The sequence below is a fragment of the Mustelus asterias genome, chromosome 7 (assembly GCF_964213995.1).
Source record: "Mustelus asterias chromosome 7, sMusAst1.hap1.1, whole genome shotgun sequence".
NCBI classification, from domain to species: Eukaryota; Metazoa; Chordata; class Chondrichthyes; order Carcharhiniformes; family Triakidae; genus Mustelus; species Mustelus asterias.
The window spans coordinates 18,244,144-18,257,648 of NC_135807.1; the positions used below are offsets into that span (position 1 = coordinate 18,244,144).

The window sequence follows — 13,505 nt, forward strand, 5'->3', positions numbered from 1 at the left end:
CAGATAGATAGATTTCTAACCATTAAGGGAATTAAGGGTTATGGGGAGCGGGCGGGTAAGTGGAACTGAACCCACTATCAGATCAGCCATGATCTTATTGAATGGCGGAGCAGGCTTGAGGGGCTAGATGGCCTACTCCTGATCCTATTTCTTATGTTTTAAACTCTCTTTAAACAGCCTATGTGTCTAATGTGACACGATAAAGATCCACATTGCAGAATTTATTGCTCAAATACAAAATTAGTAACTTGATCGCAATAACTTCCCCAAAAATAGTCAGCAGTTGGGGAGAAAAAGAGAATCAAACAGGTGGTCACCGAGGATGCCGGCATCAGCTGTAATGACAGAAACTTATTCTGGTGTCTTAATACCACAAACACTGAACATTGTGCTCTGTAGCTGACCCCGAATGAAAGCCAAACATTCTCACACTTGTACAAGGGAACTACTTGTCGCTACACTTTTAATTAACTCTGTGGCAAAACTGTAAAATCATCAATGTAGCCAAATGAAACAAATCTCTCCAGCTCCTCAATAATGAGCAGTAACAGACAGACACTCCAAGTCTTCACTCAGACTGCCAGTTTACTGATAGCACCAGTCACTTTCAAGCTGATGAACACAGTCGGGCAGCCTAGGACGCAAGAATAGGAACCGAGTACACCACACCACTGCTCAAGCCTGCTCCACCATTCAATACAGTCACAACTGATCATATAATCATCGATTATCCCCACAATACCGAGGGAGGCCATTCGGCCCATCGAGTCTGTACCGACCACAATCTCAACCAGGCCCTATTCCCATAACAGCACACATTTACCCTGCTAATCCCCCACACACTAGGGTCAATTTAGCAGAGCCAATCAACCTAACCCGTACATCTTTGGAGTTGATCTTTTGACTCAACAATCCACAATCCCCTGGGGTAGAGAATTTCAAAGATTCACAATCCTTTAAATGAAAAGGTTTCTCCTCATCTTGGTCTTAAATGATCAGTTGATCTAATCCTGGGACCTGTGCTCCAGATTCCCCAGACAAGGGGAATCGGTCTCTCAGTATCTATGCTGTCAAGCTCTTTCAGAGACTTCTATGTTTCTGCAAGATCCTCTCTCACTCCCCCTAACAGTGGTTAGCACCGCTGCCTCACAGCACCAGGGACTGTTTGGGATTCCCGGCTTGGGTCACTGTCTGTGCGGAGTCTGCACGTTCTCCCCCGTATCTGCGTGGGTTTCCTCTGGGTGCTCTGGTTTCCTGCCACAGTCTGATAGACGTGCTGTTTATAGAATATAGAATATAGAACAGTACAGCACAGAACAGGCCCTTCGGCCCACGATGTTGTGCCGAGCTTTATCTGAAACCAAGATCAAGCTATCCCACTCCCTATCATCCTGGTGTGCTCCATGTGCCTATCCAATAACCGCTTAAATGTTTCTAAAGTGTCTGACTCCACTATCACTGCAGGCAGTCCATTCCACACCCCAACCACTCTCTGCGTAAAGAACCTACCTCTGATATCCGTCCTGTATCTCCCACCACGAACCCTATAGTTATGCCCCCTTGTAATAGCTCCATCCACCCGAGGAAATAGTCTTTGAACGTTCACTCTATCTATCCCCTTCATCATTTTATAAACCTCTATTAAGTCTCCCCTCAGCCTCCTCCGCTCCAGAGAGAACAGCCCTAGCTCCCTCAACCTTTCCTCATATGACCTACCCTCCAAACCAGGCAGCATCCTGGTAAATCTCCTCTGCACTCCTTCCAGCGCTTCCACATCCTTCTTATAGTGAGGTGACCAGAACTGCACACAATATTCCAAATGTGGTCTCACCAAGGTCTTGTACAGTTGCAGCATAACCCCACGGCTCTTAAACTCCAACCCCCTGTTAATAAAAGCTAACACACTATAGGCCTTCTTCACAGCTCTATCCACTTGACTGGCAACCTTTAGAGATCTGTGGATATGGACCCCAAGATCTCTCTGTTCCTCCACAGTCTTCAGAACCCTACCTTTGACCCTGTAATCCACATTTAAATTTGTCCTACCAAAATGAATCACCTCACATTTATCAGGGTTAAACTCCATTTGCCATTTTTCAGCCCAGCTTTGCATCCTATCTATGTCTCTTTGCAGCCTACAACAGCCCTCCACCTCATCCACTACTCCACCAATCTTGGTGTCATCAGCAAATTTACTGATCCACCCTTCAGCCCCCTCCTCTAAGTCATTAATAAAAATCACAAAGAGCAGAGGACCAAGCACTGATCCCTGCGGCACACCGCTAGCAACCTGCCTCCAATCCGAAAATTTTCCATCGACCACCACCCTCTGTCTTCGGTCAGACAGCCAGTTACCTATCCAATCGGCCAACTTTCCCTCTATCCCACACCTCCTCACTTTCATCATAAGCTGACCATGGGGGACCTTATCAAACGCCTTACTAAAATCCATGTATATGACATCAACTGCCCTACCTTCATCAACACACTTAGTTACCTCCTCAAAAAATTCTATCAAATTTGTGAGGCACGACTTGCCCTTCACGAATCCGTGCTGACTATCTCGGATTAATCCGCATCTTTCTAAATGGTCGTAAATCCCATCCCTAAGGACCCTTTCCATCAATTTACCAACCACCGAAGTAAGACTAACTGGTCTATAATTACCAGGGTCATTTCTATTCCCTTTCTTAAACAGAGGAACAACATTCGCCATTCTCCAGTCCTCTGGCACCATCCCCGTGGACAGCGAGGACCCAAAGATCAACGCCAAAGGCTCTGCAATCTTATCCCTTGCCTCCCACAGAATCCTAGGATACATTTCATCAGGCCCAGGGGACTTATCGACCTTCAGTTTATTCAAAACTGCCAAGACATCCTCCCTCCGAACATCTATTTCCTCCAGCCTATTAGCCTGTAACACCTTCTCTTCCTCAAAAACATGGCCCCTCTCCTTGGTGAACACTGAAGAAAAGTATTCATTCATCACCTCGCCTATCTCTACTGACTCCATACACAAGTTCCCACTACTGTCCTTGACCGGCCCTAACCTCACCCTGGTCATTCTTTTATTCCTCACATAAGAGTAAAAAGCCTTGGGGTTTTCCTTGATCCGACCCGCCAAGGACTTCTCATGTCCCCTCCTAGCTCTCCTAAGCCCCTTTTTCAGCTCATTCCTTGCTAACTTGTAACCCTCAATCGAGCCATCTGAACCTTGTTTCCTCATCCCTACATAAGCTTCCCTCTTCCTTTTCACAAGACATTCCACCTCTTTTGTGAACCATGGTTCCCTCACTCGGCCATTTCCTCCCTGCCTGACAGGAACATACCTATCAAGGACATCCAGTATTTGTTCCTTGAAAAAGTTCCACTTTTCATTAGTTCCTTTCTCTGACAGTTTCTGTTCCCAACTTATGCCCCCTAATTCTTGCCTAATCGCATCATAATTACCCCTCCCCCAATTGTAAACCTTGCCCTGCCGTACGGCCCTATCCCTCTCCATTGCAATAACAAAAGACACCGAATTGTGGTCACTATCTCCAAATTGCTCTCCCACAACCAAATCTAACACTTGGCCCGGTTCACTTCCCAGTACCAAATCCAATGTGGCCTCACCTCTAGTCGGCCCATCCACATATTGTGTCAGGAAACCCTCCCGCACACACTGCACAAAAACTGCCCCATCCAAACTATTTGACCTACAAAGGTTCCAATCAATATTTGGAAAGTTAAAGTCCCCCATGACAACTACCCTGTGATCCCCACACATATCCATAATCTGCTTAGCAATTTCTTCCTCCACATCTCTATTACTATTTGGGGGCCTATAGTAAACTCCTAGCAACGTGACCGCTCCTTTCCTATTTCTAACTTCAGCCCATATTACCTCAGTGTGCAGATCCCCCACGAAGTGCCTTTCCGCAGCCGTTAAACTATCCTTGATTAGGTGTATTGGCCGTTAAATTATCCTTGTTTAGGTGTATTGGCCATGGTAAATTCTCCCTCAGTGGACCCGAACAGGCACCAGAGTGTGGCGACTTGGGAATTTTCACAGTAACTACATTGCAGTGTTAATGTAAGCCTTACTTGTGACACTAACAAATAAACTGTAAACTTTAGCCTCCGGAGAACATAGGCCCAATTTACTCAGCCTCAAGTTACAGGGCGACACTGTAATCACAGAAACCAATTTAGTGAATCTTCGGTGTTAAGCCTCCAATGCAAATCTTTCCTTCCTTAAGTATGGAGATCAAAACTGCACACAGTATTCCAAGTGTGGTCTCACCAGAACCCTGTACATTTGTAGCAAGACTTCCTCTTTCGTGCATTCAATCCTCTTTCAATGGAGGTCAGATGACATTTGCTTCCCTAATTGCTTGCTCTATCCACATGTTAACTTTGTATGGTTCTTGTACGACTACACCTAAGTCTCTCTCAACACCAACATATTTCATGCCTTTTAATAAATATTGTTTTCTCTTCTTACCACTTCCCCACATTATACTCCATCTGCCACCTTGCTGCCCATTTACTTAACCGGTCCATACTCTTTGCAGCCTCTTTGTATCCTCTTCACAACTTATATTCTCACCCAGCTTTGTATTGTCAGAAAACCGGCATTCAAAATTATTGGTCCCCTTGTCTAAGTTATGAATATGAAGTTCCTGTGCTACACCATTGCTAAATGGTTAGCACTGCTGCCTCACAGCGCCAGGGACCTGGTTTCATTCCCGGCTTGGGTCACTTTTTGTGCGGAGTGTGCACGTTCTCCCTGTGTCTGCATGGGTTTCCTCTGGGTGCTCCGGTTTCCTCCCACAGTCCGAAAAACATGCTGGTTAGGTGCACTGGCCATGCTAACTTCTCCCTCAGTGTACCCGAACGGGCGCCGGAGTGTGGCGACTAGGGGATTTTCACAGTAACTTCATTGCAGTGTTAATGTAAGCCTACTTGTGACACTAATAAACAAACTTTAATTCATGGAACACTTATGAAGAGGTCCCCTAAAATTATCCACTATACTTTCCTTCTGAAATAAAGTTCACATTGAATAACTATCTATATACAATCCTCTTCAATGTTGACATGATTTAAGATAAGAGGAAGATAATGGAGGAGGGAAATGCCCACTTGAACTGTGAAAAGCATTGTGATGAAGTATTGCTGATGGCAAGTCAGTCACTTGTAGTGGGTGCAATCTGAGATGGCAAATTGAAAGTTTCACACAAGAAGATTACTGGTACAACATTAAAACATATTGATCAAAACTCAATCTTTTCATAAAGTGCTGGCACTGATGCATTGTAAAAACCTAATGATATCACCACTATCTATTACATATAAATACATTATACAGTCTTCAGGCAACTGGACAGTCATTCAAAGGAAGTGTGTACTGTGGTCTATGCACATCATTCAGGAATCATACTTTGTGCAGTTATATCCATTATATGCTTAATTATATGTCTAGCTGGGCTATCTATATGCCTACACAGAGAAACTCTGGTGCATATCACAGTGCATAAATAGACATTCAGCAAACGTAGGCAACACAAACACACGAAGTGTGTGTGCAGCAGAAAGCTATGTTGAGTCCACCAAGCCTGGAGCCATTCCAGCAAAACTTGGAATCCAAATTTTGGCAACACAAAAGTAATTTTTTAAAAAACGTATATATTTTTTTAAAAGCCTTTTTGAAAAGTTATTTTTAAAACCCCCAATCTAGCACTCTGAACCAATGCTGAAGACAAACAAGAATTACGCGGTCAGTTTTGAATTGTGAGTTAGCAACACTCAACTGACCATTTGAAATCTGTTTACATACAAGATATCGAAACAGTGCAATTGCTGATTATGAACCAGGTCTATTCTGGTCAAGCCTGATTTAGTTTCATACATCCAGTGGGGCAGCAAATGGCTATCCCATGTTCCAAAATAGAAATGAGGGGCACTCGCTCCAGCCGTCTCTATAACAAAGAATATGTAAATGATCCAAGCGGAATATGAATAAGCTTTTGTTTTAACAGCTTTGTGGGGGGAATCAGTCATCGAGCCAGAATACTATTAGTTCAGACCTTCAGGTTCAGTGCCTTGTTCAGCAATATATACAATATAATGCAACGGCAGTTGTTATTATGTCAATGTGAGTGTGTTATTACCATGGCCCCAGCTGACTAATAAGGAACACAGGCTTAGGACATTAACTGACTTGTAGCAAACTGTCACTTTGTCCACAGTGATATACATCACCCAGACACTCCATGTAATTTTCTGCTTATCATTACTGGGTCAAATCTTGCTGTAGCAGGACATCTAATGGCTTCTGCTACTGGTCAAACATTACACGTTTAGACTTTTAATTTTTCTTGCGCAACAATTTGCTGATCGTGTGAGCTGATAATGTCACGGCGACAGAAACTGGACATCTGCACCTGAGTGACCAGGGCTAGCAACTGTGTATCTCATGAACCAAACAGATTGAAGGCAAAAGCAGCGGCAGGACTGGCATGGAAATGAGAGTGGGTGAATTCAATGTCAAATCAGGTACGAAAGAAAAATAAAGAGGGGGAAAAGAGCCAGGAAGTAAAAGTTAAAAAAGATCTCCAGCTACAATTAAAAGCTGAAGGAATGAGACCTCACACTTGAAGCTGCCAATAATGAACGCACAACATATTACTGAAAGCTACTTTGATTTGAAAATAAAGATAAGTGGAAAAGTGAATCGTGTGGAGGACGGAGAAGATCTGCAGAGAGATTTGGACAGGCTGAGTGAGTGGGCGAGGATATGGCAAATGGAGTATAACGTTGAGAAATGCGAGGTTATACACTTTGGAGGAAATAATAACAATTGGGATTACTATCTCAATGGAAACAAATTAAAACATGCTACCGTGCAAAGGGACCTGGGGGTCCTTGTGCATGAGACGCAAAAGCCCAGTCTGCAGGTACAACAGGTGATCAAGAAGGCAAATGGGATGTTGGCCTATATTGCGAGGGGGATAGAATATAAAAGCAGGGATGTCTTGATGCACCTGTACAGGGCATTGGTGAGGCCGCAGCTGGAATACTGTGTGCAGTATTGGTCCCCTTATATGAGGAAGGATATATTGGCATTGGAGGGAGTGCAGAGAAGGTTCACCAGGTTGATACCGGAGATGAGGGGTTTGGATTATGAGGAGAGGCTGAGGAGATTGGGTTTGTACTCGTTGGAGTTTAGAAGGATGAGGGGGGATCTTATGGAGACTTATAAGATAATGCGGGGGCTGGATAGGGTGGAGGCGGAGAGATTCTTTCCACTTAGTAAGGAAGTTAAAACTAGAGGACACAGCCTCAAAATAAAGGGGGGTCGGTTTAAGACAGAGTTGAGGAGGAACTTCTTCTCCCAGAGGGTGGTGAATCTCTGGAATTCTCTGCCCACTGAGGTGGTGGAGGCTACCTCGCTGAATATGTTTAAAGCGCGGATGGATGGATTCCTGATCGGTAAGGGAATTAAGGGTTATGGGGATCAGGCGGGTAAGTGGTACTGATCCACGTCAGATCAGCCATGATCTTATTGAATGGCGGGGCAGGCTCGAGGGGCTAGATGGCCTACTCCTGCTCCTATTTCTTATGTTCTTATGTTCTAAAAGACCTGACTTAACTTTCTGTCCATATTTACCAAGCAGACAGAGCAACTTCAAACCATTCAATGGTGAGTTAGGCAGACGCCGTTTCCAAGAAGCTCACAGCAAAGGGGTGCAACACGGATAGCAACATTTAGACTTTTGAGTAGAATCCCCGATCTGCCCCTCTGTTGTAGCATGCGTGTATAAACGGAGAGCAGCGTTAGTCTTACCCTTTGACAGGCAAATTTGTCCCATTATAATCGCTGGTTCTTGTGTGTGTGTGTGTATTATATGCGTTACTTTTTCCTTGTGTCAACAGTCGAAGCGTGTGCACAAATCTGTGGAACTTCTGCAGTTAATAAGCACTGTGGGTGCTCTGGCAACGTGTGTGTGTGTGTGTATGTGTGCACTCACTGCACCGTTCAAAAAATGCTCATTATGTCAAACTCAACTGCTTCTCTCCCTCGGAAACAAAATGCTTATTTATCCGTCTGGTAACAGGGCATCTTTTTTTAAAAGAGGCCAGTCAGTCACAAAAGCAAACGGCAGCCCTATCCAACCAGATCTCCTCTGCTCACTCAGCCCCATCCGCCAGACATCTCCCGTTGGCTCATTTCGAATTTGTGCAAAGTGACGGGGACGGATGGGACTGTTTGAAACCAGATCCCCGCAGCGGTATAAATAAACAGCGTGCAGAAGCGCCGAGTGGGGAAAAGAGGCAGTGTGATTGGTATAGCATCTCACACTATTAACTCTACTCCGACCCCAGCTGTAGCTCAGCCGATAGGAAATACTTCCCTGATATTTATTAGTTTTTACAGATGGCAAGTAATGCACTAACACATGATTGTAAAATAACAGGGGAAATCATCTTCAGATCAAATTAGGCAGGGGGGGATCATAAATTTTAGTGACAAAATAATCAACATCAAAGTCATAACTGGATAAATGAAGGGGTCTCTCAAAAAACAGGTTAGGGGACTAAAATTAGAATCATGAACAAATCATACGGGGGGGATGTTGGTGAGAGAATTTACACATGAAATCTTAAGGAGCAGAATGATAAATGATGGATCATAAGTTTTCGTGACAAAATAATTAGGAGACTGGCATTAAATCATAACTGGAGATCATAAATGAGGGGATCTCTCAAAAAACAAATTGGGGGGATTAAAATTAAAATCATAATTGGAGATTATAAGCGAGGGGATTGTCAAAAACACATCAGGGGCTAAAATTAAAATCGTGATCAAATGATATGTGATCAATTAAGATGTTAGGGACAGAATTTACACATGAAATCTTAATAAGGGGGATGATAAAAACAATTTAGTTACAAAATAATTAGGGAGCTAAAATTAAAATCATAGCTGGAGAACATAAATGTGGGGATCTCACAAAACAAGTTAGGGGACTAAAATTAAAATCATGGTCAAATCATGGGGGTGTGGTCAATTAAGGAGATGTTAAGGTCAGGGGTTATGGGGAAAAGGCGGGAGAATGGGGATGAGAAAAATACTCAGTTATGATTGAATGGCGGAGCAGACTGGATGGGCCGAGTGGCCTAATTCTGCTCCTATGTCTTATGGTCTTGGGACAGAATTTACACATGAAATCTTAATAAGGGGGGTGATAAAAAAAGAGACAAAATAATTAGGGGACTGACATTAAGATCATAACTGGAGATCATGATTTGATTTATTATTGTCACATGCATTGGCATACAGTGAAAAGTGTTGTTTCTTGTGCGCTATACAGACAAAACATACCGTTCATAGAGAAGGAAAGGAGAGAGTGCAGAATGTAGTGTTACGGTCATAGCTAGGGTGTAGAGAAAGATCAACTTAGTGCGAGGTAAGTCCATTCAAACTGAATGAGGGGGATCTGTCAAAAAACAAGTTGGGGAACTAAAAATAAAATCATGATCAAATCATATGGGGTCAATTAGGGACAGAATTTACACATGAAATCTTAATAAGGGGGAAGATAAATGAGGGATTCTTGGTCCCAAGAAAAGGAGGAAGGTTTAATAATGAAATGGAAGGGGGGGGGGATCATCCCCTTTTGTGCTAAGGGGAGAGGGTGTTGGAGGTGAAGTTTGGGGGGGGGTGGAACAGACAGACAATCCTCACTCACCTTCAGGTAGTCATTCTCTGAGCGCAGTTCCTCAATCTCCCGGAGCATCTCCTGCTGCAGCAAGCTGCTGCTGCTCTCCAGCAGCTCGGCCGGGCTGCCACCTTTGCCTGGCCGCTCTCCGTGCCTGGCTTTGGGCGTCCTTAGCGGCGCTTGGGCGGATTTGAGGGGGGAGCGGCGCTGCTGCTGCTGCTGCGAGTGCTCCTCGGGGCAGTGCGGCGCTCCCGCGGCGGGCTCCTCGCCGCCCTTCCTGCCGCCTTCGGCGTCGCTGGAGCCGGTGGTGCAGGACTCGGCGTCGCTGGTGGTGGGCGGCTCGGGCTCGGGCAGCGGCTCGGAGGCGCAGTCGGACAGGTCGGAGCTGCTGTCGGTGTGGCTGCCGCGGGGAGCTGGCCCCGGGCTGGCCTCCAACAGGAGGCATTTCTTGGCTTTCCTGGGCTGGCTCTTGTGGTGGTGATGATGGTGGTGGTGATGGCGATGGTCTCCTCCCGCTTGCTGCTGCTGCTGCTGCTGTTTGCCCCGGCTCTCCTGCTGCCCCTTGGAGGAAGCCCTCCTGGGCAAGTGAGGGGCAGACAGCGGCGACTTGGCCGAGGGGCAGCCCGCTTTGCCGGGGGAGGAGGAGGAGGCTTTGTCCTTGGCTGCCAGGGCGCTGCTGCGCCGGGACAGGCGGCTGTGGGCTACTTGTTGCTGCTTGGACAAGGGGGCGAGGGCCGGAGAGGGGGCTCCAGCCGAGGGGGGCAACCCCCCGGGCTTGGCAGGCAGGCAGGGCTTGGCAGCCGGAGCTCGGCAGTGGATATCCTTCAGGGGTCTGGCCGGGGAGGGGGCTCGGTTCAGCCGCTTCTTCTCCACATACTGCTGCTTGATCTCAGTGCTCCCATTCACCGTCTCCATCCCTACACAACTGCCCCACACTCTGCAATCCCCACCTTGCAACACACACACCAACAAGCTCCCTCTCCTTTTCTCTGTGCATCACTTCTCTCTTAAACAGGATGATATTTTTCCTCCTCTCCCTCTGTGTCTTCTGGCAGCCCAGATCCAGATGTCTCTAAAATCCAGCAGCACACACTTGCCTGGAAAATGGCAAATGGGTCCACATCTCCTTCTCTCTACATCTCCTGTCTTAATCTCCTTCTCTCTCTATTTCCACCAGTCCAGCCTGTGATGTGGCAGTGAATTCTCTGCCTCCCTTGCTGGGCTCTGGGCTAGGTTTCCTCCATGCTTCTCTCTCTCTCTCTCTCTCTTTCCTTCTCTCTGCTCCCAGACCTGATTGATTGAGAGAGAAAATAAAAACGCTGCAGCCTCGCCTGACGCCAGTAGCTGAACGCATGCGCGTGTCCTGAGTCAGTCTCCAGTGTTAGCAGGCAGGCAGTGCTGGTGTAGTAAACCCAGCCAGCAGCTTGAAGCCCTGTGCGTACGTGTAAACCCCCCCACCCCCCAAAAAAAAACACACGCTTTATTTGCATAAAATTGAATATTTAGTCTTATTTTTGGGGAAGGTTTCTACCTTTGTTTGTGATTTGAACCAATCTTGCCAACTCTCCAGGATTGGCTTGGAATTTCTTAGAATTAAAGACCAATTTTTCCCAAAAAAACACACACTCTGCAACACTCACTTGGGCTGGCACGGTGGGCGTAGTTGTTAGCACTGCTGCTTCACAGCGCCAGGGACCCGGGTTCGATTCCCGGCTCGGGTCACTGTCTGTGTGGAGTTTGCACGTTCTCCCCGTGTCTGTGTGGGTTTCGTCCGGGTGCTCCGGTTTCTTCCCACAGTCCAAAGATGTGCGGGTTAGGTGGATTGGCTGTGCTAAATTGCCCCTTAGTGTCAGGGGGACTAGCTAGGGTAAATGCATGGGGTTATGGGGATCGGGCCTGGGTGGGATTGTGGTCAGTGCGGACTCAATGGGCCAAATGGCCTCCTTCGGCACTGTAGGGATTCTATTCTAAGTCTGGCAACATCTGTGGAGCGAGACGTTTCGAGTCGGGTCATCCGGACCTGAAACATTGTCCGGAATTTTCCCATCCCGCCCACCACAGGGATTGTAGCGGGCGGAGGAGGCGGACCATGGAAAGGTCCATTGACTTCAGGTGGGATTTTCAGATTTTGGGGCGAGCGTGGCTGGAAAGTCCCGCCCAAAGTCTCTACTCTTTCTCCACAGTTGCTATCAGACCTGCTGAGCTTTTCCAGCATTTTCTGTTTGTGTTTCAGTTTCCAACATCCTCAGTAATTTGCTTTTATCTTGGAACGTGTCCTCCGACTTTTGTATCTTTTTCCCGATGGAAGAAGGTGGAAGAGAGTATGTCTGGGGTTTATTATCCCTGGCGTCTGAGCTGTTACTTACCCTCTCAGTCACCATCACAATAACAGATCATTGCTGTTTAAGTTTGCTGGTGTGTAAATCAGCTACATTACAATGACTATGCTTCACAAGTACTTCATGGTCGTAAAACACTTCGAGATGCCCAGTGGTCATGAAGAGTGCTACATAAATGCAATTTGTTTTGTAAGTTTGAAGGCAGGAAGTCATACATGCAACCTCCAGGAATACATCCAACTCAAGTTCACAACCCTGACCATAAGATTTAATTTTTATTTATTATCACATGTATTGATAGACAGTGAAAAGTATTGTTTCTTGCCTGGTACACAAAGCATGCCATTCGTAGAGTGCATAGGGGAGAAGGAAAGGAGAGGTTGCAGAACATAGGTAAGGTTAATTAAGGACCCCACACACCCCAGACATACTCTCTTCCACCTTCTTCCGTCAGGAAAAAGATACAAAAGTCAGAGGACATGTACCAACCGTCTCAAGAACAGCTTCTTCCTTGCTGCCATCAGACTTTGAATGGACCTACCTCGCATTAAGTTGATCTTTCTCCACACCCTAGCTATGACTGGAATATTCCTTTCCTTCTCTATGAATGGCATGCTTTGTATAGCGCGCAAGAAACAATACTTCTCACTGTATACTAATACATGTGACAATAATAAGTTAAATCAAATCAAAGGTTAAGAGAAAGATCAGCTTAATATATGAAACAACCGTTCAAAAGTCTGATGACAGCTGGGAAGGCAATCGCCGAGTGGTATTATCGCTAGACTGGGGACCTGAGTTCGAATCCTGCCAGGGCAGATGGTGGCATTTGAATTTAATTTTTAAAATCTGGAATTAAGATTTTCTGATAACCATAAACCCATTTAGATTGTCAGGAAAACCCATCTGGTCTTTTCAGGAAGAAAATCTGCCGTCCTTACCCAGTCTGGCCTACGTGTGACTCCAGAGCCAAGGCAATGTGGTTGACTCTCAACTGCCCTCTGAAATGGCCTAGCCAAGGGCAACTAGGGATGGGCAGACAGCGACATTCATGTCCCACAAATGAATAAAAAGCGAAGCTGTTCTTGAGTCTGTTGGTACGTGTTTTCAGACTTTGGTGGAGGAGGGGGCGGAGGGGGGGCGGATGGAAGTGAATGGATGGATGGAATGGAATGTATGGATGGAAGTGAAACATATTTATTTATTTACCTATTAGCCACAAGTAGTCTTACATTAACACTGCAATGAAGTTACTGTGAAAATCCCCTAGTCGCCACATTCCGGCGCCTGTTCGGGTACACTGAGGAAGAATTAGCATAGCCAATGCACCCAAACAACACATCTTTTGGACTGTGGGAGGAAACCGCACCTGGAGGAAACCCACGCAGACACAGAGAGAACATGCAGACTCCGCACTGACAGTGACCCAAGGCGGGAATTGAACACGGGTCCCTGGTTT

General features: G+C 46.0%; 1 protein-coding gene across 2 annotated transcripts in view; it reads right to left on the minus strand.

The window, feature by feature from the left end:
• The window catches only part of mtcl1 (microtubule crosslinking factor 1), a 233,074-nt gene extending 222,103 nt beyond the window's left edge, over nt 1-10,971 (minus strand). For both annotated transcript variants that reach the window (XM_078215726.1, XM_078215727.1), the window contains exon 1: nt 9,738-10,971. In XM_078215726.1, the coding sequence (XP_078071852.1) occupies nt 9,738-10,622 (885 nt within the window). In that variant the 5' untranslated portion in view covers nt 10,623-10,971. The remainder of the gene's footprint in view (nt 1-9,737) is intronic.
• Between the last annotated feature and the right edge of the window lie 2,534 nt (nt 10,972-13,505).